At 46.6% G+C, this 23,944-nt stretch overlaps 1 protein-coding gene across 6 annotated transcripts in view; it reads left to right on the top strand.

Annotated features, from left to right (window-relative positions):
- Positions 1-23,944, top strand: part of RPH3AL (rabphilin 3A like (without C2 domains)) — a 158,448-nt gene that overhangs the window by 11,635 nt on the left and 122,869 nt on the right. For 3 of the 6 annotated variants that reach the window (XM_053567777.1, XM_053567772.1, XM_053567770.1), the window contains exon 1: positions 22,178-22,291. The exons of 2 other annotated variants lie outside the window; for them this stretch is intronic. In XM_053567777.1, the coding sequence (XP_053423752.1) occupies positions 22,186-22,291 (106 nt within the window). In that variant the 5' untranslated portion in view covers positions 22,178-22,185. Of the gene's footprint in view, positions 1-19,936; positions 20,059-22,177; positions 22,292-23,944 lie in introns of those variants that run through there. One more of the 6 variants, XM_053567773.1, reaches the window with a different exon arrangement.

Genomic DNA, 23,944 nt, shown 5'->3' with positions numbered 1-23,944 from the left:
CAAGAGGAAGGGGCATGAAGTAGATCTTGAACCAGTGAAAAACCCGCCAGCCTCAGAGCTTTTTCTCTCTCCCTCTCCCACTGGACAAATGTACCAAGAAAAAGCTGAGTCTGTAAGCTAGCTAAGAAGAGAGCCCTCACCAGGAACTGAATCAGCTGGCCCCTTGATCTTGGACTCTGTGTAGCCTTCAGAACTGTCAGAAATAAATGTCTGCTGTTTAAGTCACCTAGTCTGGGGTATTTTATGGCATCCTGAGCTGACTAATACATGTGATTAAGTCCATCAGTCATTTCATTTTATGACTTTTTTTTCCTCTCTGCTTTTGAGTTAGAAAGATCTTACCTATTCCAAGGTCAGATAAACGTTCACTTCTGTTTTCTTCTGTTTCTTTTTTGGTTTCAGCCTTAACATTCAGCTCTCCTTTGCCTTCAACTCAATTCCAATTGAAATTTTTTTTGGTTAATGATGTGAGGTAAGACCTTGATTTTATTTATTTCCAAATTGTTGACCAGTTCTTTCAATTTATTTTCTTGCCCCACCAACTTATTTAAAATTAATATATTGTTTATTTTTTAATATGACATTATAATCTTGTTCAAAATTCAAATGTTGGGCGGCGCTTGTGGCTCAAGGGGTAGGGCGCCGGTCCCATATGCCAGAGGTGGTGGGTTCAAACCCAGCCCGAGCCAAAAACCAAAAAAAAAAAAAAAAAAAACAAAATTCAAATGTTACAACAAGGTGAACAGAGTCTCTCTACTTTCTTTTATCCTTTTTCCTCTCAGGCCCAGTAGATTTGGGGGTATCATTCCTCCAGCTGACTCAAAGTGTTAGCTTTATTATAGTGTACAAACATGTTCGTTTCCAGACTTTCTGTTTTTCATTAGTCTATGGCTTTTTCTTCCACTACCAACCACATTTTTTCTTGTGACTTTATGTATTATAATACCTGGCAGTGCAAATTCTCTTTCCAAATTTCCTTGGTTGTATTTGCCTATTTATTCACTTTTCTATATGAACCTTATAATCCTTTCATTGTTTTTTCTACAAAATTATAAACTCTTGTTTGGAATTACATTAAGTTTATAAAATAATAAGTATATTGTGTTTTCCTATCCAGAAATATGGTTTGTCCCCTATTTATTGAGGGTTTTTTTTCTATCATCTCTTCTTTTATAGCTTTAGTAAAGGATCATATTTTCTCCTCCCTCCCTCCTTCCCTCCATCTCGTCCTTCTTTCTTTTTTTTATTTTTTATTTTTGAGACAGAGTCTCTCTCTCTCTTTTTTTTTTTTTTCTGAGACAGAGCCTCAAGCTGTCGCCCTGGGTAGAGTGCTATGGCATCAAAGCTCACAGCAACCTCCAACTCCTGGGCTCAAACAATTCTCCTGCCTCCGACTCCCAAGTAGCTGGGACTATAGGCGCCTGCCACATAGAACGCCTGGCTATTTTTTGGTTGCAGCTGTCATTGTTTGGCAGGCCTGGGCTGGATTCAAACCCGCCAGCCTCAGTGTATATGTTTGGGGCCGTAACCAAGTAAGCCTCAGTGTAGGCTTTGGTGCTACAGGCACCAAGCCTAGTATCTTTTTTTTTTCTTTAATTTGATTTTTAACTGGATGTTATTTGGACATAAGAAAATTAATTGATTTAAAAAAATATTGTGACATACAAAAGAACATAAAACATATTTGTACAGTGTAGATAATAGTAAAACAGACTTATATCCAGTTAACTTTAGACACAGATCACCACTAGCTCTTTAGAAATTGCTTTTATACCTTTTATGAAAGGGATCGTCCTTCCCCATCCCCAGGGGAAATACTAAGGCGAATTTTGTTATCATCATTAACATATTGTTCTTTATAGCTTACCAGGTAGATTTATATCCTTAAATGTAACGTACAGTATTAAAATAGTAGTATTGATGTCATTGTAGTTCATTCCATTTTTTACTGCTCTGTGTAAACACACCCAGTTTATTTGTCCTTTCCACTTAGGGATGGGCATGGGGGATTTTTTTTTTTTTGAGACAAGAGTTTTACTTTGTCATCCTCGGTAGAGTGCCCTGGCATCATAGCTCACAGCAACCTCAAACTCTTGGCCTCAAGTGATTCTCTTTTTTATAAGACTGAGCCTCAAGCTGTTGCCCTGGGTAGAGTGCTATAGCATCACAGCTCACAGCAACCTCTAACCCCTGGGCTTAAGTGATTCTCTTGCCTCAGCTTCCCAAGGAGCTGGGACTACAGGCGCCCACCACAGTGCCTGGCTATTTTTTGGTTGTAGCCGTCATTGTTGTTTGGTGGGCCCAGACTAGATTCGAACCTACCAGCTCTGGTGTATGTGGCTGGCGCCTTAGCTGCTTGAGCTATAGGCGCTGAGCCAAGTGATTCTTTTGCCTCAGCCCCCTGAGTAGCTGGGACTACAGGCACCCGCCATAACATCCGGCTATTTTTTAGAGACAGGGTCTCGCTTTGGCTCAGGCTGGTCTCGAACCTGTGAGTTCAGGCAATCCACCCACCTCGGCCTCCCAAGTGCTGGGATTATAGGTGGGAGGCACTGCGTCTAGCCGGCATTGGGATTGTTACTGGTTTACTATTGTTAACATTCTTTCTATGTGTGAGTTTCTCTGGGATGTATATCTAGGAGTGGAATTATCCTGTCATAGGCTACATGTATCTTTACCTCCTGTTGGTCTTCAAAGTCTGAAGCAGTGAGATTTATCCCTGTTGCTATATCAGTAATTGCTTCCTTTTTATTGGTGAGTATTATTCCTTTGTATAAGTAGGTATGACTTTGCTTGTCCAATCATCTGCTGGTGGATCCTGGGCTGTTTTTAGTTTTTTTGCTCTTATAAATGGAGTGGCCATAAGTATTCTTTTTTTTTTTTTGCAGTTTTTGGCCGGGGCTGGGTTTGAATTCACCACCTCCAGCATATGGGGCCGGCGCCCTACTCCTTTTAGCCACAGGCACCACCCCATAATTATTCTTATTGATATATGTTTCCATTCCTCATATTACACTGTTTCTCTTACATGTTTTACTTCTTTTAAGGGTAGAATTGCTGCAGGGTGGTGCCTGTAGCTCAAGCAGCTAAGGTGCCAGCCACCTACACCACAGCTGGTGGGTTCGAATCCAGCCTGGGCCTGCCAAACAATGACAACTACAACCGAAAAATAGCCGGGTGTTGTGGCAGGCGCCTGTAGTTCCAGCTACTTGGAAGGCTGAGGCAAGAAAATCGCTTAAGCCCAGGAGTTTGAGGTTGCTGTGACCTGTAACGCCACGGCACTCTACCTTGGGTGATAGCTTGAGGCTCTGACTCAAAAAAAAAAAAGAGTAGAATTGCTGGATCACAGGCTAGGTGTCACTTTTTATTTTACTTGAAGTATAACATTCATTCAGAAAACAGCACATATCAGAAGTCTGCTGTGTATTTAATTATTACAAAGTGAATGCACCCTTGTAGCCATCACTCAGGTTAAGGGTGGGACCTTGGCCCAAGCTGGGCTGCTTCACTGGACTGTCCATTCTGAGATCTGAAACTCAGGAGAGTGAAGCAAGGAAGGAAAGGATTTTTTTTTTTTTTTTTGGTTTTTGGCCAGGGCTGGGTTTGAACCCGCCACCTCCGGCATGTGGGACCGGCGCCCTATCCCTTGAGCCACAGGCACTGCCCCGAAAGGAAAGGATTTGAAGCCACTTGTTCTGATAGTGGAGGCTGATGAGACTTTGAGACTCTTGCAGCCACTGGGGATCCTGTTTTCTTTCACATCAGGATCTTTACTCTTCTGATTCTGAATGACAAGGTATTCTCGGATAAATTCCTTTCTGCTTCCTTAGTCATCCAGACTTGATTTCTGTTGCTTACAACCAAAGAACCCTAATGGATACAGCATGACCCATCAACTACTAGAACCCAAAATTTAGTGATACATGCCACTTGTGTTGCTAAAACTCAGAGTATAAGCTGCTTTTAATGAAGCCCTGAGTTTTTACATGACCCCATTTGGACAGTTGGATTCCTGGGCTGTCAGGGAGAACTCTCAAACAGGCACTCACTTTAGATTTAACTTTAAAATTTACAACAAACTACTTGAAACATTTGGGATTCATGAGGGTTTTTTTTGTTTTTTTTTCTTTTTCTTTGTCCCTAACTTTCGATTTAGTCCTCAGTTTTGAAACAATTTCATCTCAGTCCCCAGTGGAAAGTTAATGGAGAACACTGGCTTAATTTAGAAGGTGAAATATGGGAGTGTATGTTATTTTCTGGACTTAATTTTAGGAAACCAGGTTCATTCTTCTTGCTCCTTGAGGTGGAATGTGAGGGATCAGGAGAGGGAATATTTGGCGCAGTTCTCAGAAAACAAGGATTGCATCCAGAATCCTCTTTCATGCCGTTCCTCTGGGACCGTTTGCTTCAGAAAGTGCAACATCTAAATGGTTCTGCTCTAAGCGAGGCCTCATTTAAAAGTAAAAAAGGAAATGAATTCTCTTCTGGTTTCTTTTTTTAATGTCATCAAATCACACAGATCCATGATAGGAAACGACCCAATTTCAATTGGTCTCTGAATTGTCACAGTGCACATCCTTATTAATGTCAGGGTCTGGGAAAGTATTTGATCAAGGGGAAGGTGCCACGAGTGAAGTTCGCCAATGAAAGGTCAAAAATGAATGTGGAATTATTTCTAACCCCAAAAGGTAAAAATCGGGCCAGGCCAGGTCTTGGTATAATCACCAAGTTGCCTGTTTCTTCCCGTGTTCATTCCTCCCCTCCCATCTCCAGGGCCTGTTCTGAGAGCTGATTCCTACACTGACCTTTCTCTACTTGCCATTTCCAATATTGTCCGGGGCTTTCTTCATTTGCAGAAGGCACTTCTCAGGGTCCGATGACCTAGACGCAAAGACCTTTCTTACACTACCTGGGCTTGTTCAGACCTTAACTTTTGGCTTGAACTAAACAGAAGACATGGTTCTTTACTGTGAAATCTTTTAGTTCATTCACACTGCTGTCACAATATACCACAATTTGGGTGCCTTATAAACAATAGAAATTTATTTCTTATGGTTCCGAAGACTGGGAAGTTCACGTTGTATGTCTGGTGAGGGCCCATTTTCTGCTTCCTAGATGGTGCTGTCTCATTGAGCCCTCACGTGATAAAAAGGAAAAACAGGCTCCCCTAGGCCGGGTGAGGTGGCTCATGCCTGTACTCCTAGCACTCTGGGAGGCTGAGGCAGGTGGATTGCCTGTGCTCACAGGTTTGAGACCAGCCTGAGCAAGAGTGAGATCCCTCCTATCTCTAAAAAAAAAAAAAAAAAAAGATAACCAGATGTTGTGGCAGGCGCCTATAGTTCCAGCTACTCGGGAGGCTGAAGCAAGAGAATTGCTTGAGCCCAAAAGTTAGAGATTGCTGTGAGCTACAATGTCACAACCCTCTATAGAGGGTGACAAAGTAAAACTCTGCCTAGAAAAAAGAAAGAAAGAAAGAGAGAGAGAGAGCGAGCCGCGGCGTCTGTGGCTCAAGCGCCTAAGGCGCCAGCCACATATACCTGAGCTGGTGGGTTTGAATCCAGCCCAGGCCCGCCAAGCAACAATGACGGCTGCAACCAAAGGAAAAAAAAAATAGCTGGGCATTGTGGTGAGCGCCTATAGTCCTAGCTACTTGGAATGCTGAGGCAGGAGACTCGCTTGAGCCCAGGAGTTGGAGGTTGCTGTGAGCTGTGATGCAATGGCACTCTACCCAGGGCAACAGCTTGAGGCTCTATCTAAAAAAAAATAAAATAAAATAATAATAATAATAATTTTAAAAAATAACAAAACTGGGACTCTGTAGTCAATTTCAAAAAAAGAAAGAAAACAGCCTCCATCCAAAGCCTCTTTTACAAGAGCACTAATCCAGTTTTGAAGGCTCTAGCCTCATCACCTAATCACCTCTCAGAGTCCTTAATACCTTGGGGGTTAGGATTTCAACATATGAATTTGGGGAGGATGTAAATCTTCAGACCGCAGTAGCCTCCCTGTCTCCAGGGTACTGTTGACTAGGTGTCTTTGAGTGTCTTGCTTGGTTGGAGCTGCAGGTGGCTTTGGGTATGGTGATTTCTGTCTTCTGGAGTCACCTTTGCAGGTTGGATATCATAGGAGGATACCACTTGGAAGGGAGCTTTGATTTGTATGGTTGATTACAGCTACTGTCTAACAAATGAACATGAAGTGTCTTGTTTTTTTTTTTTGTAGAGACAGAGTTTCACTTTATCGCCCTCAGTAGAGTGCCGTGCTGTCACACAGCTCACAGCAACCTCCAACTCCTGGGCCTAGGCGATTCTCCTGCCTCAGCCTCCCGAGTAGCTGAGACTACAGGCGCCCGCCACAACGCCCGGCTATTTTTTTGTTGCAGTTTGGCCGGGGCCGGGTTTGAACCCGCCACTCTCGGTATATGGGGCCGGCGCCCTGCTCACTGAGCCACAGGCGCCGCCCCGAAGTGTCTTGTTTTAACATTATTGGTTTACTAGGGTAATTTTTAACCAGGTGGAAGAGAAGCACCTCTGGGAAGGGCACCTCTTCTGGCTTTGCACAGAAGTGCCTTTTGGAATGGGCTGGGCTCAGACTTCCTACGAACCTTTCTTCAGGTTGGAGCATCAGATAGTGAATGGAATCACCCTTGATGGGGTGACTAGAAACTAATTTAACAAAGGGGAAAACTTGGGAGTGAAAAGGCCTTAAATGGAATCAAAATTGCCTTTACAGAATTGAAGTTTTCCATCAAGGTCACTCTCTAAGGGAGCGGTTCTCAACCTGTGGGTCGCGAACTACAGGAACTGTATTAAAGGGTTGCGGCATTAGGAAGGTTGAGAACTACTTCTCCCAGGACTCACCTGTGGGCTGACCTTGGTTTGCATGGGCCTGGTGTCCAGAGCGTGCAGGCTCACACAGCAGCCCAGTTAGGGCATAAATGTCTACTATGTGGTCATTGCTCTGGAGGGGGCTTGCTGTATGATATTCTCAGTGACGGGCTGTAGTGGTAGATATAGGATTGGACTCTGAGAGCATTGGTGCTGGGCTCTGGGACAGGTATGGGCAGTGGACAGCAAGTTGAGACAGGTCAGATGGAGCTGGACATAGAAGCTTTAGGAGTAGGGCTAGGATAGCAAGAGGAATGTGCTGGGAATGCAAGCTTTGGTGGGGGTAGAAATCTAAGGCACATCTCCAAAGGTTGCAGGTGGGAACCAGGCAGGCTGCCTGCAGGGGCTTCATGGGGAGGTAACAGCATCCTGACAGACAGGCAAGGCCAAGGATGGGCAGTCTCAGGACAGGGGCTCTTCAGAAACATGAGGAGTGAAGCAGGGAAGAGGGTTGATCTGTAGCCCATCCAGAGCCAGAAGCCTAGTGCTCAGGGTCTGAGGATGTGGGCAGATCCATCATGAGCAGAGCAGAAGCTAGATTGCTTAGAAGTTAAAAGCTTAGGCTCTGGGTTCAGGCTTGCTGGGTTTTCTTTTTGGCCGGGGCTGGGTTTGAACCCGCAACCTCCGGCTTATGGGGCCGGCGCCCTACTCCTTTGAGCCACAGGTGCCGCCCCGGCTTGCTGGGTTTTCATCTTGGCTTCACTATTTCCTCATGCTGTGGCCCTGAGAAGTTGCTTTGCCTCAGTTTTCTCATCTGTAAAATGGGAGTAGTAATAATGTCTAAAAATGGCATTTTTGTAAGGATTAAATGGAAAGTCATACAAAACAGAACAGCCCTTGGTCCATGGATGGTGGCCATTATTATTGTTAGTATTGAGGGCTCCTCAGGTTGGCCTGTGGAGTGTCCTTTGGACTCAGAGCTGCCCATGAATGGGGTTCACATTTGGCTTGGAGGGCTGCTGCTTCCTTTGATTTCCTATTTTGTTCCCTACCCCCCACATTTGCTTTGTTTCTGTGGCTGCCAGAAGAGCAGTTGCATCGCTCAGTTTAATCATCACATTTCTGGTGACATCTTCTCCTTTTGCTCTCTGCATGGCCTCTGTTCTCTCTGATCCTTAAGTTGTTTATTTTTTATTGTATTTAGCCCCTAAGCTGCCTCAAGCTCTCCTTGAAACAGGTAGTTATAAATTTTAAATGAACGAATAAGAGTTTAGACTCAGTTACGGGGTAAGGAGGCATGCTCTGTCTGCCCCCCTTTCTGACCCCACCTCGTCATCCGAGTCTGGGCATTGGTGGAAGCAGTCAGGGGGTTAGCTCTTGGGATGGGTGAGGGCACACACACCACCTCCCAAACCCCATAGCAGAGGAAGCCCTGCAGGTTTTCTGGCTGTAAAGATGAACTCTCAGGCCCAGTGGCAGGTTTGGTATGAGGGGGAGGATGGAGAAGGACAAAGCCTAACTCTGATCAAACCCCTATAGTGTGCCTGGCTCGGGGCTAGTGCTTGTGCATTCTGGGCAACTCTAGGAGGCTGGTTCTGGAGATGACTTGTGGGGCTGTAGAATCTGGGAAGTTTATTCTGTAAGTCTGGGGGAGAAAAATCAATTGTGGGCTACATGAAGGACCACCTTTAAGACCTTCCCCAGGACCAGGGGTGGTGGCTCATGCTTATAATCTCAGCACTCTGAGAGGCCGAGGTGGGTGGATCAATTGAGCTTAGGAATTTATGATCAGCCTGAGCAAGAGCGAGACCCCATCTCTAAAAATAGCCAGGCATTGTGGCGGGCGCCTATAGTCTCAGCTACTCAGGAGGCTGAGGCAAGAGAATCGCTTGAGGCCAAGAGTTTGAGGTTGCTGTGAGCTGTGATGCCACGGCACTCTACCCACGGTGATAAAATGAGACTCTGTCTCAAAAAAAGAGAGAGAGAGAGAGACCTTACCCAGGACTCCCTGTCTTCAGACTCACCAGGACAGATGTCTTAGTCATCTGTCGCTAAAATATTGCAGTGTAACCAAACCACCCCCAAACCCATTGCATATAGCAATCTGTGTTTCTTTCTCTCTCACATAGCTGAGGGTTGGGTGAGGTTTGTGTGATCTAGGCTGCTCTCAGTGGGACTTGATTGGCTTCAAACTGCACGTTGGGTTCAGGTCTGTCCCAGGTGTGTCCGATCTTGGTTGGACCATACCTGAGGTATGTTTATCTTATGGTGACAGGCAGGAGCCCAAGAGAGCTGGCACATTTCAGACCTTTCTCACATCATATTCACTAACATCCCATTGGCCACAGCAAGTCTCATGGCCAACCTCAAGTCACGGGGCAGGGAAGTACACTGCTAATAAGTGTACTTGCTGGTGGGAGTGAGAAGCTGAGACTGTTAACTCAGCCGACCTTAGAATGGGTTTTATTCATACACTGAGTAATAGTCACTGAAAGTCTACAGCGTGCCAGGCAGTGTGCTGCCTCTGTAGACTGAGTGGTGAATAAGACGGGCCTGGTTCTTGCCTTATGGAACTTATATTCTAGTAATGGGAAAACACACTAAAGAAGGACTTCTGTTGTTAATTATTTCATTACAGTTGTGATAATCACAGTAGTGGAGTATTACAGAGCATAGGAGTACAGGTGCCATAGAGTTTGACCTAGCTGTGGGAGGAGGAGATGGCTGAGTGCAGAATTGAAGGGTGCGAGGCAGGCGATCTTCAGTAAGATGAACAGCATAGCTGACCTCTCGTCTGACACCATGGAAGGCAGAAGGCAATGGGATGACACAGTGAAAGTGCTGACAGACTTTCAACCAAGAATTCTGTATTCAGAAAAACGATTCTTCAAAAATGAAGGTGAAGTCAAGAACATCCTAGATAAATAAACACTGAAAGAATTTGTCACTAGCAGGCATGCCCTGTAAGAAATACTAAAGGGCGTCCTCAGGCTGAAATGAAAGGACACGAGACAGTGACCGAAGTCTACAAGACTAAATAGAGAGCGCCTTTAAGGGTATAAATGTATTGTATTTGCAACTCATTTCTCCTCCTATCTGATGGAAAAGACAATTGCATAAAGCAATAATTGTAAAACTTCGTTGATGAGCATATAACGTGGAAAGACATAATTGGCATAACCAGAATAGCCACAAAGGAAGGGGGAGGGAGCAGAGCTATATTAGAGCTCGTTTTTGTGTATTATTGAAATCAAGTCAGCATTAATCCAAGCTATATAGTTTTAAATTAAAATTGTAATCTCCAGGGCAACCACTAAGAAAATAACTTTTTTTTTTTTTTTTTTTTTGAGACAGAATCTCAGCTGTTGCCTTGGGTAGAGTGCTGTGGCATCACAGCTCACAACAAATCTCCAACTCTTAGGCTCAAGTGATCCTCTTGCCTCAGTTTTTCTATTTTTAGTAGAGACAGGGTCTCACTTTTGCTCAGGCTAGTCTCGAACTTGTGAGCTCAAGCAATCCACCTGCCTCAGCTTCCACAGTGCTAGGATTACAGACGTGAGCTACTGCTGCCCAGCAAGAAAATAACTTTTAAAAATGTGATAAAAGGGAAGTAACAGGTATGCTAGAAAGTATATACACAAAAGAAGGCAGAAATGGAAGAATATAGGAACAAAAAAGACATAAGACGTATAGAAAACCAAATAGCAAAATGACATAAATTCTTTCTTCTCAGTTAAATGCAAATGAACTAAATCCTCCCATTAAAAAGAGAGCTTGCTGGGCGGTGCCTGTGGCTCAGTGAGCAGGGCGCCGGCCCCATATACCGAGGGTGGCGGGTTCAAACCCGGCCCCGGCCAAACTGCAACCAAAAAATAGCCGGGCGTTGTGGCGGGCGCCTGTAGTCCCAGCTACTTGGGAGGCTGAGCAGGATGAATCGCCTAAGCCCAGGAGTTGGACGTTGCTGTGAGCTGTGTGAGGCCACGGCACTCTACTGAGGGCAATAAAGTAAAACTCTGTCTCTACAAAAAAAAAAAAAAAAAACATATTTAAAAAGAGAGCTTGCTGGGCAGTGCCTGTGGCTCAAAGGGGTAGGGCTCCAGCCCCATATGCCGGAGGTGGCGGGTTCAAACCCAGCCCCGGCCAAAAACTGCAAAAAAAAAAAAGAGAGAGAGAGCTTGGTAGAATGGATGAACAAAAAGTGATCCCGGCAGAGGGGGACAGGGTGGGGAATTGGTGTGCCATTAAATATGGCACAACGTAAGGGTATATGGCACACCTCCTGGGTGAGGGCACAACTACAACAGGGACTTTGCCGAGTGTGGTGGCTCATGCCTATAATCCCAGCACTCTGGGAGGCCACGGTGGCTGGATTGCCTGAGCTCACAGGTTTGAGACCAGTCTGAGCCAGCACAAGACCTCATCTCAAAAAATAGCCGGGCATCGTAGTGAGAGCCTGTAGTCCTAGCTACTTGGGAGGCTGAGGCAAGAGAATCACTTGAGCCCAGGAGTTTGAGGTTGCTGTGAGCTGTGACATCATTCCCTCTACCGAGGGCAACAAAGTAAGACTCTGTCTCAAAAACAAAACCAACAAAAAAAGCGAAACAGGGACTTTACCTAACAGATGCACACATTATAACCTCATTGTTTATACTCTTATATTAATCTGAAATTTTAAAAAGCGTCACTGGAGCTCAGGAGTTTGAGACCAGCCTGAGCAAAGTGAGACCCCATCTTTACTAAAAATAGGAAAACTAGCTGGGTGAAATGGTGGGCACCCATAGTCCCAGCTATTTGGGAGGCTGAGGCAAGAGGATCCCTTGAGCCCAAGAGTTTGAGGTTGTTGTGAGCTGTGATGTCTTAGCACTCTACCAAGGGTGACAGAGTTAGACTCGTTCTCAAAAAAAAGAAAAGAAAAAATAAACTAGGAAAAAAACAGCAAACTAAACCCAAGGAAAGAAATAATAAAGGTTAGACCAAAAAAAAAAAAAAAAAGAAATAGTGAATAAAAGAGGCCACATATTGTATGATCCCATTTATATGAAATGTCCAGAATATGCGAATCCATAAGGCAGAAAGTAGATTTGTGGTTTCCAGGGGCTACAGAGAAAGGAGGAATGGGGTGACTGCTAATGGGCTTCTTTTTGGAGTGATGAAAATATTCTGGAATTAGATAGCGGTGATGATTTTACAGCTGTATGAATATGCTGAAAACCACCGAGTTAAGAACTTTAAAAGGGTGAATTTTATGGTTTGTGAATTATATCTCAATAATGGTGTTAACAACAGAAACATTTGAAAAGAATTAATTAGGCAAAAGAGATTATGAGGAGAGGGATGGGAGAAGCGTTTCCCAGGTGGAAGAATCAGGGCGTCTGCTGGCCCCAGGGGGGAGAGTGTGATGTGTTTCAGGGAAATGCAGAGGCCCAAGGTCAGCTGGGATAAAGATTTTGGTTTTATAATAAGAGCGGTGGGAAGCCACTGGGGGGATTTCAAGCCAGTAGTTCTGTGACAGGGATGGCATTTTGAAGAGCTCACTGACTACAATAAGAGAACAGGTTAGGGAGGACCAGAAGTAGATTTGGGAAGGTGTGTGCTGCTGAGGCGAGGGGACCTTGCATCTCAGGGAGGTTTGTTGTTCCAGGTCACTGCCAGATGGAGACCTGGTCCCTCTGACACCAAAATCTCTTCACTCCCCCAGCCATGGATATGCATATCCCTAGATATCCGTAATCAGTCCAGCATGACCTGAGGGGTCCCTGTGGGGTAAGAGGATGAAAGGGACATATGGATGTCATATTAATCAGGCTAGCTAGCACTGTGGCTAACTAGGGCTGCTTGCAAACAGGAATGATGGAATAGAAAGGGGAATTTATTGCCAAGACCCTGGAGTATGGCATGGAAGCTGGGGCCCTCTCTCTGCCTGGTTTCTGCTTCTAGCTCTCCCTGGGCTGCCCCCCTCTTTGTCTCACCGCAGACCACTTTCTGTTTCTGGTAACTGGCATTTCCACCTGGGGAAAATGGCCCCTCTGCCAGCTTCTAAGTTTGCAGAAGGCAGTTGAGACTTAGTCTCTCATCCTATTTCCCAGATTCTGGTTTTTTTTTTTTTTTTTGAGACAGAGCCTCAAGCTGTCACCCTGGGTAGAGTGCTGTGGCATCACCGCTCACAGCAACCTCCAACTCTTGGGCTCAAGCGATTCTCTTGCCTCCACCTCCCAAGTAGCTGGAACTACAGGCGCTGTATGTGGCTGGCACTTTAGCCGCTTGAGCTACAGGCGCCAAGCCTATTTCCCAGATTCTTAAGGGAGGAACCTTGAAGTAATTGCTGATCTGACCTGGTTGCACCCTTGGAAGAGTTACCTGGGCCCCAGGGGCTGGTCACAGTGTAAACTCAGGGCTTCTGGAGCCGTCCCTGAGGGTTGCGGGGCAACTGCAGGAAGGCCAGGGAACAGGGCCGCCAGGCTCCCCCACTCCCTTTAGATAATTTCTGCCTTGGATTAGTCTGCCTCTAGGGATAAAACTATAACCTTATGTTGTCCCTGGAACTGGTTTGCAAACAGAGCCTTTTGACTGTCTTATCGCCCCTGCTCTTTTTGCCTTCACTCTCAGCAGGGAACATTCCAGAAGTTAGAATTAGTCTCACTGTTCTGTCAGTTACCACAGAAAAGAAAGGTCTGGTCCATGTCCTCCTGAAAAAGTTGTTGAAAAGGACCCTAGTTATGGTCATTGTCTCATTTGCACCTGCTGTTTGAAGGTCAGTGGTGCTGATTCTGGTGCCTGGAAACCCTGGTGACTGGAATAAATGGGCCTGGGCCAGGGCAGGAGGGGGTGGGAGGTGTCTGTGAAGTCTGGTGGGGGCACGGGCAGGACCCCACTGTTCCCAGCCTGTCTCATCTTCTTTCACAGCTGATGCGTGCTGTGCCAGCCTTTCTGCAGGGGACGGTGTGGTCAGGACACCGCAGGGGTGGGGGGTGCCAGAGCCCCAGGCCCCTTGCTTGGGGCACAGGGGCAGCAGATTCAAGTCCTCAGGAGGGCGATTGATCTACTGGAACTTTCTTTCCTGCTGGGAGAAGCAAGGGATTGAAGTCCTTCAGTCAGACGCTGTTCTCAGACATCAGAGGGGAGCAGGGCCACTCTGAATGCAGATGTGGATTCTGATGGCTCCTTTCTCTTTGAATTCCTGTAGCGTTTATAAAGAGGCCATGCAGTTCAGTGTCTTATTATTGATGGCCGTGTGCTGGCTGCCTAGAATGATGTTTCCAATACTAATAGTGACACCGGTGGCGTGCACAGGGTGGGTGCTAACTAGCACAGCCAGGGACCTCCCTGTGAAATTTCTATTTCCACCAGGTGAGGTAAGTAGGAAAGATTATATTCCAGGCATGTAATAGTTGATAGAGCCTCAGTTTGGCAGGGGTCTGTATGTAATTGTTTTCCCCTTCCCAGTCACATAGCTGAAAAGAGCTGGGACTAAAAGCCTGACTTTTGATCTCTAAATCCACAGTCTATTCATGAGAATGAAGCTATATTCTGAATTCTTTCAGGCTGAGACTATGTTTTTCCTGTTTGTTATCTATCCATTTATTCCTTTATCTTGTTTTATAAAGGAATTAAGGATAGCTATAAGAATATATATCTATCCATATATCTTTTATATAAGGAATATAAAAATGTATTTATAATAAAAACATAAAGTAGGTGTTATAGATCAGGATTATATGTATATGTGTGTTGTGTGTATATATAATTAAGTAGAAGCTCATAAAAATAAGATCAGGAAAAATATAGATTAACTGGATGGTTGAAACCAGGGAGAGAGTTGAACTACATATTCAGGCCACACCGTACACATACATTATGTAAAGTATGTGTAGTAAACTGTACACAGTTTATTGATACTATATTTGAAGCACACATAGCTCTGAGCTAATGAGCAGTCACGGCAGGAAAAAAATAGCAGCAAAATACTTCATGTGGTCCATGAGGAGAAGGGTATCTCTGATGCTGAATATTCTTTTTTTTTGTGGTTTTTGGCTGGGGCTGGGTTTGAACCCGCCACCTCCAGCATATGGGACCTGCGCCCTACTCCTTGAGCCACAGGCGCCGCCCAATGCTGAATATTCTTCTAGGCAATTAGATCAGAAGAAAATTTCTTGCCTGGGCGATCACTTGTGGGACCCTGGGTGACAAGGAAAATACATGGCACATGTACTGTTGCTGTCTACTCCTGCTCCAGTGGCAGACATCACTAATCAATCACAGTGCTTCCCCACTGACCCAGAGGCAGCCTTATAGGCCTTCTAAACGTGGTGTTCTAGGCAGCCATTACCAGTCTATCTGGAATCTGCATGCAAGAGAAAACCCACTTGCCCTTCCAGAGGGGATGGGCAGAGACGGATGATGGCAATATCAGGGAGGTTGTGAGGGAATTCTGAGTGGAGAGCCACCTTAAGTCCTGGCAAGCACCTGTCAAGGATGGCACAGGTGGACACATCCTTTGTCCATAGGAGTTGTATTCGCTGTCAGGCTCCTCTAGGGGTCTGTCAGAATGACCTATTAGGGTGATGAGAGATGGGGAATTTGTGTCTGGAGGGACATGGGGGTACACACTAGGGTTTTCTGACCCATTAGTCACTTACTTGTTCTACAGCTATTTAGCAAACACCTATTATGGGCCTATAAAGTATGCCTGACTCACTCTACTTGCCCTCCCGTTTTTATGTCACTTTCTCAGAGACACCTTCTCTGACTCTTCCATCTACGTGGGTGCTCATATATTGTATCACCCCAAACCTTTCTTTCTTGTTTTCCTTGTCTTTATTTTATTTTACTTATTTTTTTGAGACAGAGTCTCACTCTGTCACTCTGGGTAAAGTGCTGAGCCATGAGCTTAGGTGATCCTTCTGCTTCAGCCTCCTGGAGTGCTTACCGGGTTACAGGAGTGAGCCACTGTGCCTAGGCCAGGTTATCCTTTTTTGCCTCCTTCTTGCGACTCTTACATGTACTTTCATTTAAAAGTTTGATACCTACTTTCATGTTCTGACACATCTGGTGAGATCTGCCTGGAGAGTGAGGAGATGTCATGGGGATGAGCCTAGTTCCTTGGGATTCCTGGATCACATGATGAGGCTCGGTTGAGAGATGCTCGTGGACGCACACTCGTATTACTGCTGCAGTTTTCATGTCGGCGTGTGGGGCTTCCTTTCCATGTTCTTTCTGGTTGCACTAGTCCAGACGACCAGTAAAGCTGAGGTGATCAGAGGTGGATGATGGAGCCTGAATGTGGAGCTGGAGAGACTGTCCAGCGTCTGGGATCACCTGGGATAGCTTTGGATGTCCTTGGGGACATGAACAAGTGGGTGAACAACAGCAGCAGCTGTCATACCACATAGGGGCTGTGAAAGAAGCCTGCAGTGGAGGAGTTCTCTTTGGGCCACGTGGAACCGAAGCTGTCATAGGAATGAACACTGGGCCTGGTGTCTGTGGGCCAGACTGCTGCTTGCACAGGCCTCCAAAGTGGGGCATAGGAACAGGGGCAGAAAGCCACTGCTAGGGCTTAGGCTGTGTGTTAAGACATCAGATCCAATCAATTCAGGAGTGCACTCTCCCTCCTTCCGGGTCCTGGGCAGGGGACTTACTCAGGGCTCTTGATTGCAAATGACAAGGACATAATTCCACCTAACTTAAGTAAAGAGGAGAATCTGTAGACCTGATAACTGAGGGATCAAAATAGTGGTTCAGGGGCCGGCCGTGGTGCATCACACCTGTAATCCTAGCACTCTAGGAGGCCAAGGTGGGTGGATTGCCTGAGCTCATGAGTTTGAGACCAGCCTGAGTCAGAGTGAGACCTCTTCTCTAAAAAAAAATAGTCGGGCGTTGTGGCGAGCACCTGTAATCCCAGCTACTTGGGAGGCTGAGGCAAGAGAATTGCTTAATTGGCCAGGTGCGGTGGCTCACGCCTGTGATCCTAGCACTCTGGCAGGCCAAGGCGGGTGGATGAGCTCACAGGTTCAAGACTAGCCTGAGCAAGAATGAGACCTCCTCTATAAAAAAAAAAAACAAAAAGCCGGGTATTGTGGCGGGCTCCTGTAGTCCCAGCTGCTTGGGAGGCTGAGGCAAGAGAATCACTTGAGCCCAAGAGTTTGAGGTTGCTGTGAGCTGGGACACCAGAGCACTCTACCGAGGGTGACAAAGTGAGACTCTGTTTCAAAAAATCAAAATAAAATAGTGATTCAGGAGTGGCTGGATTTGGCCATTGATGATGTCATTGGGATTATATACTCTCTTTCAGTGTTACTTAGCTGCATTTGCAAACTAGCTGTTTCTAAGTGGAGCGAGATGACCACTGGCCATCACAAGGCAATATTGTTTGCACAGCTTACTGTCACCGATGATGGGTATATTTTCCAGTAACTATGGCAAGGGCCCAGGGAGGACTCTGTATGCCTGGGCCTGGATCACATGCCCTGCCCTGAGCCAGACACTCAGGGGTTAGGGGTATTCTAATTGGTTGTCCCTAGTCACATTCACCCATGAGGGAGAGGAAGAAGGGGCTGGTTTCTTTTGTCCAGAACTACTGGGCATGGTTACTTTGGCCCAAAGGAAGAATCATTATCAAGAAAGGGAATGCTGGCTCGTGCCCATAGCACAGCGGTTACCACACCCGCCACATACACCTAGAGTGGTGGGTTTGAGCCCGGCCTGGGCCAGCTAAACAACAATGACAACTGCAACAAAATATAGCCGGCCATTGTGGCTGTAGTCCCAGCTACTTGGGAGGCTGAGGCAAGAGAATCGCTTAAGTCCAAGAGTTGGAGGTTGCTGTGAGCTGTGATGCCCTGATGCCATGGTACTTTACCCAGGGCGACATAGTGAGACTCTGTCTTAAAAAAAAAAAAAGAGGGTGGCGCCTGTGGCTTAGTGAGTGGGGCGCTGGCCCCATATACCGAGGGGGCGGGTTCAAGCCCTGCCCCGGCTGAACTGTAACCAAAAAATAGCTGGGCGTTGTGACGGGCACCTGTAGTCCGGCTGCTCAGGAGGCTGAGGCAGGAGAATCACTGAAGCCCAAGAGCTAGAGGTTGCTGTGAGTCCTGTGACATCATGGCACTCTACTGAGGGCGACATAGTGAGAATCTGTCTTAAAAATAAAAAAAAAAAGAAAAGAAAAGGAATGCTGGGTAGATAAAATGTATGCCATTACCCAAAGCCAGCAGAGCCCCTGGCCTTTGTTTTGCTAAGGGGAGAGGGATTCCCGCCCCAGTCTGTGAGCGCTCAGCTGTCTGGACTCTGGAGGCAGTGTGGCAGTGTCCCCATAGTTCGTGGTTGCGCAGAGCGTGAGCACTCCAGGCCTTTTTGCCCCTTTAAGTCTGGTCCATCCTAGGGCCAGCTTTTCCCTGGAGCAAATCCTGAGGTCTACATCGGCCCCTCTCCCTCCTGGGTGGAGCTTCTCTTCCTGAATTCTTGACTTGGCTTGAGGCTTGGCTTGACTTAGTGTCACCTGCAGTTTCTGAACTTGGTCTGTCTGGCCTGTAATCTTGCCAGGAAAAGGGCCAAGTGGCCAGGCTGGCCCTCGCAGAGGAGGCTGTTCTCCTGCATTGCTTCTGAATGCAAAGTTCATGTGTGCATGAAGGAGCCAGCTGGTCCCCAGCACACCTGGGCGGCTTCCCGCAAACTCAGAGGCCGGCCCATCCCATCCTCCCCTTTGCTCTGACCAGTGTCACATCTCAGCATTTTACTGGGTAATCTTTTCTTTGAATGAAATCTTACCTGGGGGCGGCACCTGTGGCTCAGTCTGTAAGGCGCCGGCCCCATATACCGAGGGTGGCGGGTTCAAACCCCACCCCGGCCAAACTGCAACCAAAAAATAGCCGGGCATTGTGGCGGGCGCCTGTAGTCCCAGCTGCTCGGGAGGCTGAGGCAAGAGAATTGCTTAAGCCCAGGAGTTGAAGGTTGCTGTGAGCTGTGTGAGGCCACGGGACTCTACCGAGGGCCATAAAGTGAAACTCTGTCTCTACATAAAAAAAAAAAAAATAGAAATCTTACTGGAAGGATGGTATATGGAGAAGACGAAAGCAGAGTTCCCCTGGGTTGGGTTGGAGTACCCCCACCTTGTTCCCAGCCCCCCAGTTCTCCCTCCACAGTCTTAAAGAGTCCTTGACATCGCCAGGGCTCCTTAGAACCCCGTTTGAGAACCTCTGAATGACCCTGTCATCCATCTCTCTGACACCAGTTCTCTGGGGATAGATTGCTAATATATGTATTTTTTAAACACCAAAACATTTTTTTCTGTCACTAGCTTGTAAGGTTAACTAGGTGACCTTTGTCATCTTCCTTCTCTCTGTAGGCCAGTATCAGAATGTACATGTTCCCTAGCTACTTAAAGACTCATTTCAAGTTATTTGTGCCTCAGTTTACCTTCTTCTTGAGGTGCTGCCCCATGGCTGGGGCTTTAGGGATTTATGAGATGCTGACATCCTGGGCAACGCCACTGCCTGTAATGAATACTTTTTTTTTTTTTTTTTAGACACAGAGTCTCACTGTGTCACCCTCAGTAGAGTGCTGTGGCGTCACAGCTCACAGCAACCTCAAACTCTTGGGCTTAAGCGATTCTCTCGCCTCAGCCTCCCAAGGAGCTGGGACTACGGGCGTCCACCACAACGCCCGGCTATTTTTTGTTGTTGTTGTAGTTGTCATTGTTGTTTGGCAGGCCTGGGCTGGGTTTGAACCCGCCAGATCCTGTGTATGTGGCTGGCGCCCTTGCCACTGAACTATAGGTGCCGAGCCTGTAGTGAATACTTTGGATAACTTTCCAGAAAAATGTGTGCATACCAGCAAAAAACACTTGCAATTTAAAAGCAACCAAAGTAAACAAATAACTCCAAAAGGAATGTAAACATCCCCAAAGGGGAATGATTTTCCCTCTGATAGGAAATGCCCCCTTTCTGTTCAGTATCAGAAGACCACATCTCCAGGAGGTTTGGTCATAAGTGAGCTGGACATGGGGTGGCCCTGGCCAGACTTCCGTCCACCGGGGAGAATCCAGGCCTTGGTTTGGCTCCAGCTGGGCCTTCCCTGTGGCTGCCACTTATTGACTTAAGTCTGAGTGATTCAGATGTGTGTCATCTGAAGCACTTCGGGTCACCCTGACCACAGTGGTGGGAGGGAGAGCGACCTCCTCCTCCTTCTGTGTGGGCTCCAGCAGGACCTTATCTGGGTCAAAGCCCCTCCGTTCCTGGTAGGTGTTTCTGGATTTCGTGGCTCCAAGGACACAGGAAAATGCCTTTGTTTTTCCTGGAGCCAAGGGCCCAGTTCATGCAGGGATTTTCCCAGAACTTTGCTAACTTCCGGGAAGGGTTTGTGTCTGTGCGGAGTGAACGTTTGGTTAATCGTTGACTGGAAACTTGCTTTTCCAGGCTGCCCTAGGTCCTACTGTTTTCAGGAAGAGGCCACAGGGATTGGAGAAGGGCCAAGGGCCTCCTGGTGCCGCTTAGGCAGTTACCACACTCCTTCTGCACCATCCTTCGAAATGCCACAGGGGACAGAGGTGGATTTGGGAGCGCCAGACCTGGGGATCATGTGTTTGGGTAGAAATTCGAGCAGCAGATGGGCCTTGGGGCCAGGAAGAGAATGGGCCATACATCTGAGCAAACTGTAACATTATGCATGATAAATGATAAATATTTTTATTGCATGTCATTCTGTATATAGGACTGGAACAGGGAGTGCAGGATTTGTGTGCCCCTGGTAGTCACGTTTAGGGTCCTCCCCCCAAAAGCCCAAGGGCTCACAAACAAGGCAAAAATACAGTGCTAAGGCAGTGCCTCTTAGAGAGTGTGAGGATTTTATGTGGTATACAGATGAGCATTTAAAATACTTTAATAATTATCTATTTTCATGTGTATTATGTGGTAGAAAATAACTTTGTTTTTCAATTATCCTCTATTTATAGTAAATGGTTTTCTATTTATGGTGGAGATACACATTTGAAAATTAATTTGTTTAAGTAAAAGAGTGAGTTGATTTAAAGGAAAATTTTAAGTAAAGAATAGTATGGGGTTGGGCACAGTGGCTCATGTCCATAATCCTAGCACTCTGGGAAGCCGAGGTGGGTAGACCAGCCTGAGCAAGAGCGAGACACCTGTCTTTAAAAATAGCTGGGCATTGTGGTCATTCAGCTTGGGAGGCTGAGGCTAGAGGATCACTTGTGCCCGAGAGTTTGAGGTTGCTGTCAGCTATGATGCCACGGCACTCTACTGAGGGTGACAAAGTAAGACTCTATCTCAAAAAAAATAGTCTTGGTGCCCATAGCACAGTGGGTACCGTGCCAGCCACGTACGCCGAGGCTGGCAGGTTCAAGCCCAGCCCAGGCCAGCTAAAGAGCAATGACAACTGCAACAACAACAACAACAAAAAAAATTAGCTGGGCATTTTGGCAGGTGCCTGTAGTCCCAGCTACTTAGGAGGCTGAGGCAACAGAATCGCTTAAGCTCAAGAGTTGGAGGTTGCTGTGAGCTGTGACGCCATGGCACTTACTGAGGGTGACATAGTAAGACTCTGTCTCAAAAAAAAATAAAATAGGAAAACTAGCTGGGGTAGTGGCACATGACTGTAGTCTTGCTACTTGGGAGGCTGAGGCAAGAGGATTGCTCAAGCCCAGGAGTTTGAGAGTTTGAGGTTGCTGTGAGCTATGATGCCATGGCACTGTAACCAGGGCAACAGAGTGAGACTCTGTCTCAAAAAAAAAAAAAAAAATAGTATGGGAGCCATGTAGAGACGGCAGATGGCATGTGAGTCCCTGAGGTTTGGGAGGAGCGTTGTAGAGAAGTTCAGAGATGAGTAAAGGAAAGAGTTCGTGGAAGAGTCAGATAAAATGGGTAAGGAATTTAGGACCCAGCTAGGTGGAGAGAGGAGAGTGAGCCTGGACTTACTCGTCCAGAAATGTGCATCCTGGTGTAATCCATTTTGGTAGCAACAAATGAGTCCTGTAGGACTGAGGTCCCCAAACCCTGGGCTGCAAACTGGGACCAGTTTGTGGCCTGTCAGGGAACTGGGCCACACAGCAGATGAGCCATGGGCAAGCAAGCAAAGCTTCTTCTGTATTTACAGCCGCTCCCGCTTGCTCGAATCACCACCTGAGCTCCACCTCTTGTCAGATCCCTCCCACCCATACTGGTCCATGGAAAAATTGTCTTCCATGAAACCAGTTTTGGTTCTAAAAAGGTTGGGGACTGCTGCTATAGGGAATGGAAAGTTAGTTTGAACTCTATTGTGCAGGACCATCAATCTCATGGTGTGGACTCCGGACTGAATTCAGGAGGCAATGGGAGCCATTGAAGGTGCTTGAGGAAGGGAGTGGTTGTTGATGGTCCTTGAAGAGTCTCATTTATTTGTGGTGGGTACCAGGATGACCAACCCAGACACACAGGCCATCTGCTGCTTTGTGAGCAGCCTAGAGAAGTTGGACAGAGGTAGGTGTGAGGTGGACAGGCCATGCCTTGGTCTCTTTGTGGGGAGGAAGTGGGGCTGAGGAGGGGTGCAGGTCAGAGGTTGCATGCAGAGACCTAGAAAGGGAGGGGCCTACTTTTCCTGTCTGGGCGGGGACGGGATCAGACAGGCCACCCAGTGGCCTGCTCTTGCTGTCTCCTGGCCTAGCATGGAATGTTCTGGAGTGTTCTCTGGGAAGTGGGTGGCGTCAGCTAAAGGAAGCCCCTCTCTGAGTTCTTGCAGGAGGAGGAAGCATGCAATTTCCTGCCCTATGGTTGGGCCTGGTGGCCTTGGCGGATAGCCTCAGGCCAAGATTTCATCCATCTACAGAGCCTGTAGACATCTGGGTCACTTTATTTTTTTGGACCTCTCCCATTTCTCCCTTCTGGTGTGGAGAAGTTCTCCAGCAGTTCAGAGACCAGCTTGGTTTAAAAGACAGATTTTGTTTTGTTTTAGTTTGTTTCCCCTTGAGGGTCTACTATCTGCCAGATAAGGTGTTTGGAATTTTTACTGTTATCAGGAAATTCACTCTGGACAAAACCTGTCTGGGAAGGCATTATTTATTACCTCTGTTGTACAAAGAAGGACATGGAGTGTGGGGGAATTTAGCAAGTCCCAAATTATACAGGTGGTCAGCCCTAGAATCTGATCCCAAACTCATACCTCGTGTTGTCTGCGGCATCGAGACTGCAGACAAAATGTGTAACTGGAAGAACTAAATCACCCTTATGCTGCCCTGCAGCGTGTGGGGCACATCTGTAAAAAGTGAGTGCTGGTAATATTCTTCAGCATCATGGCAGGGAGTCGCAGGTTATGATAGGATAAGGTGTTATGTAAGGGTCAGCTCCTGTTTCTTTTATTACAGGAAACTAGAGTTTGTGCAATCCTGAACTTCCATTTTCCTGGAAGACGTTTTTGGGAGAATTGTCACTTAGGGTAGGGAAGAAGTATTATTTTAATTTTAAAATCATTAATGTATGGCGGGATAGAATGCGGACATTTGACCTTAGAGACATTTGGAGTTTGAGTCAGCGATTTCTGACCACAGATATGTATGTAGCATGGAAGGGGGAAGCCTGTGTTTATTTTCCTCTTTCATTTTGGCCTTACTTTAGGGAAAGCCTGGAGTCAGATTGACTTTCTACAGCTCTGGAGGCCAGACTAGTGTGTATGTTTGTGTGTGTGTGTGTTTGTGTGTGTGTGTCTGTGTGTCTGTGTGTCTGTCTGTCTCCCAGCTCTGCCCAAAGTTGGTGCCCAGGAGCTATAGACCTGCCCAGGCCAGTTTCCTACCTGCCTATGCAGAATAGTTTCCTGAATTAGTTTCTAGCTCTAAAATTTGGAGGAGAGAGGTGGCCTCTGGGGCTTTTTCCTTTCTGGCACTTCAGGAAGACAGTTCTTTTCTTGGAATGTTGCCTTCTGCCCAGCAAACCCCTCCTTTTTCCTTTAAGCCCATCACCAGCCTCTCTTGCTCTTTGAAGGCCTCTGAGATTACCACAGAGCGTCCCCTCTCTGCTCCCACTGTTCTTTGTAGTGTCCCAGCATTTATTAGCGCCCCTGTCTGATTCATTGAGGACTCATCCCGTGCACTGTGTGATATGCTGATACTCAGAGCCAGCAAAATGGAGGTGACCCTTCTT

This window comes from Nycticebus coucang, chromosome 18, assembly GCF_027406575.1.
Source record: "Nycticebus coucang isolate mNycCou1 chromosome 18, mNycCou1.pri, whole genome shotgun sequence".
Classification (NCBI taxonomy): domain Eukaryota; kingdom Metazoa; phylum Chordata; class Mammalia; order Primates; family Lorisidae; genus Nycticebus; species Nycticebus coucang.
The sequence above is the reverse complement of the archived record's forward strand: the minus strand, read 5'-3'. Positions and strand labels throughout refer to the sequence as shown.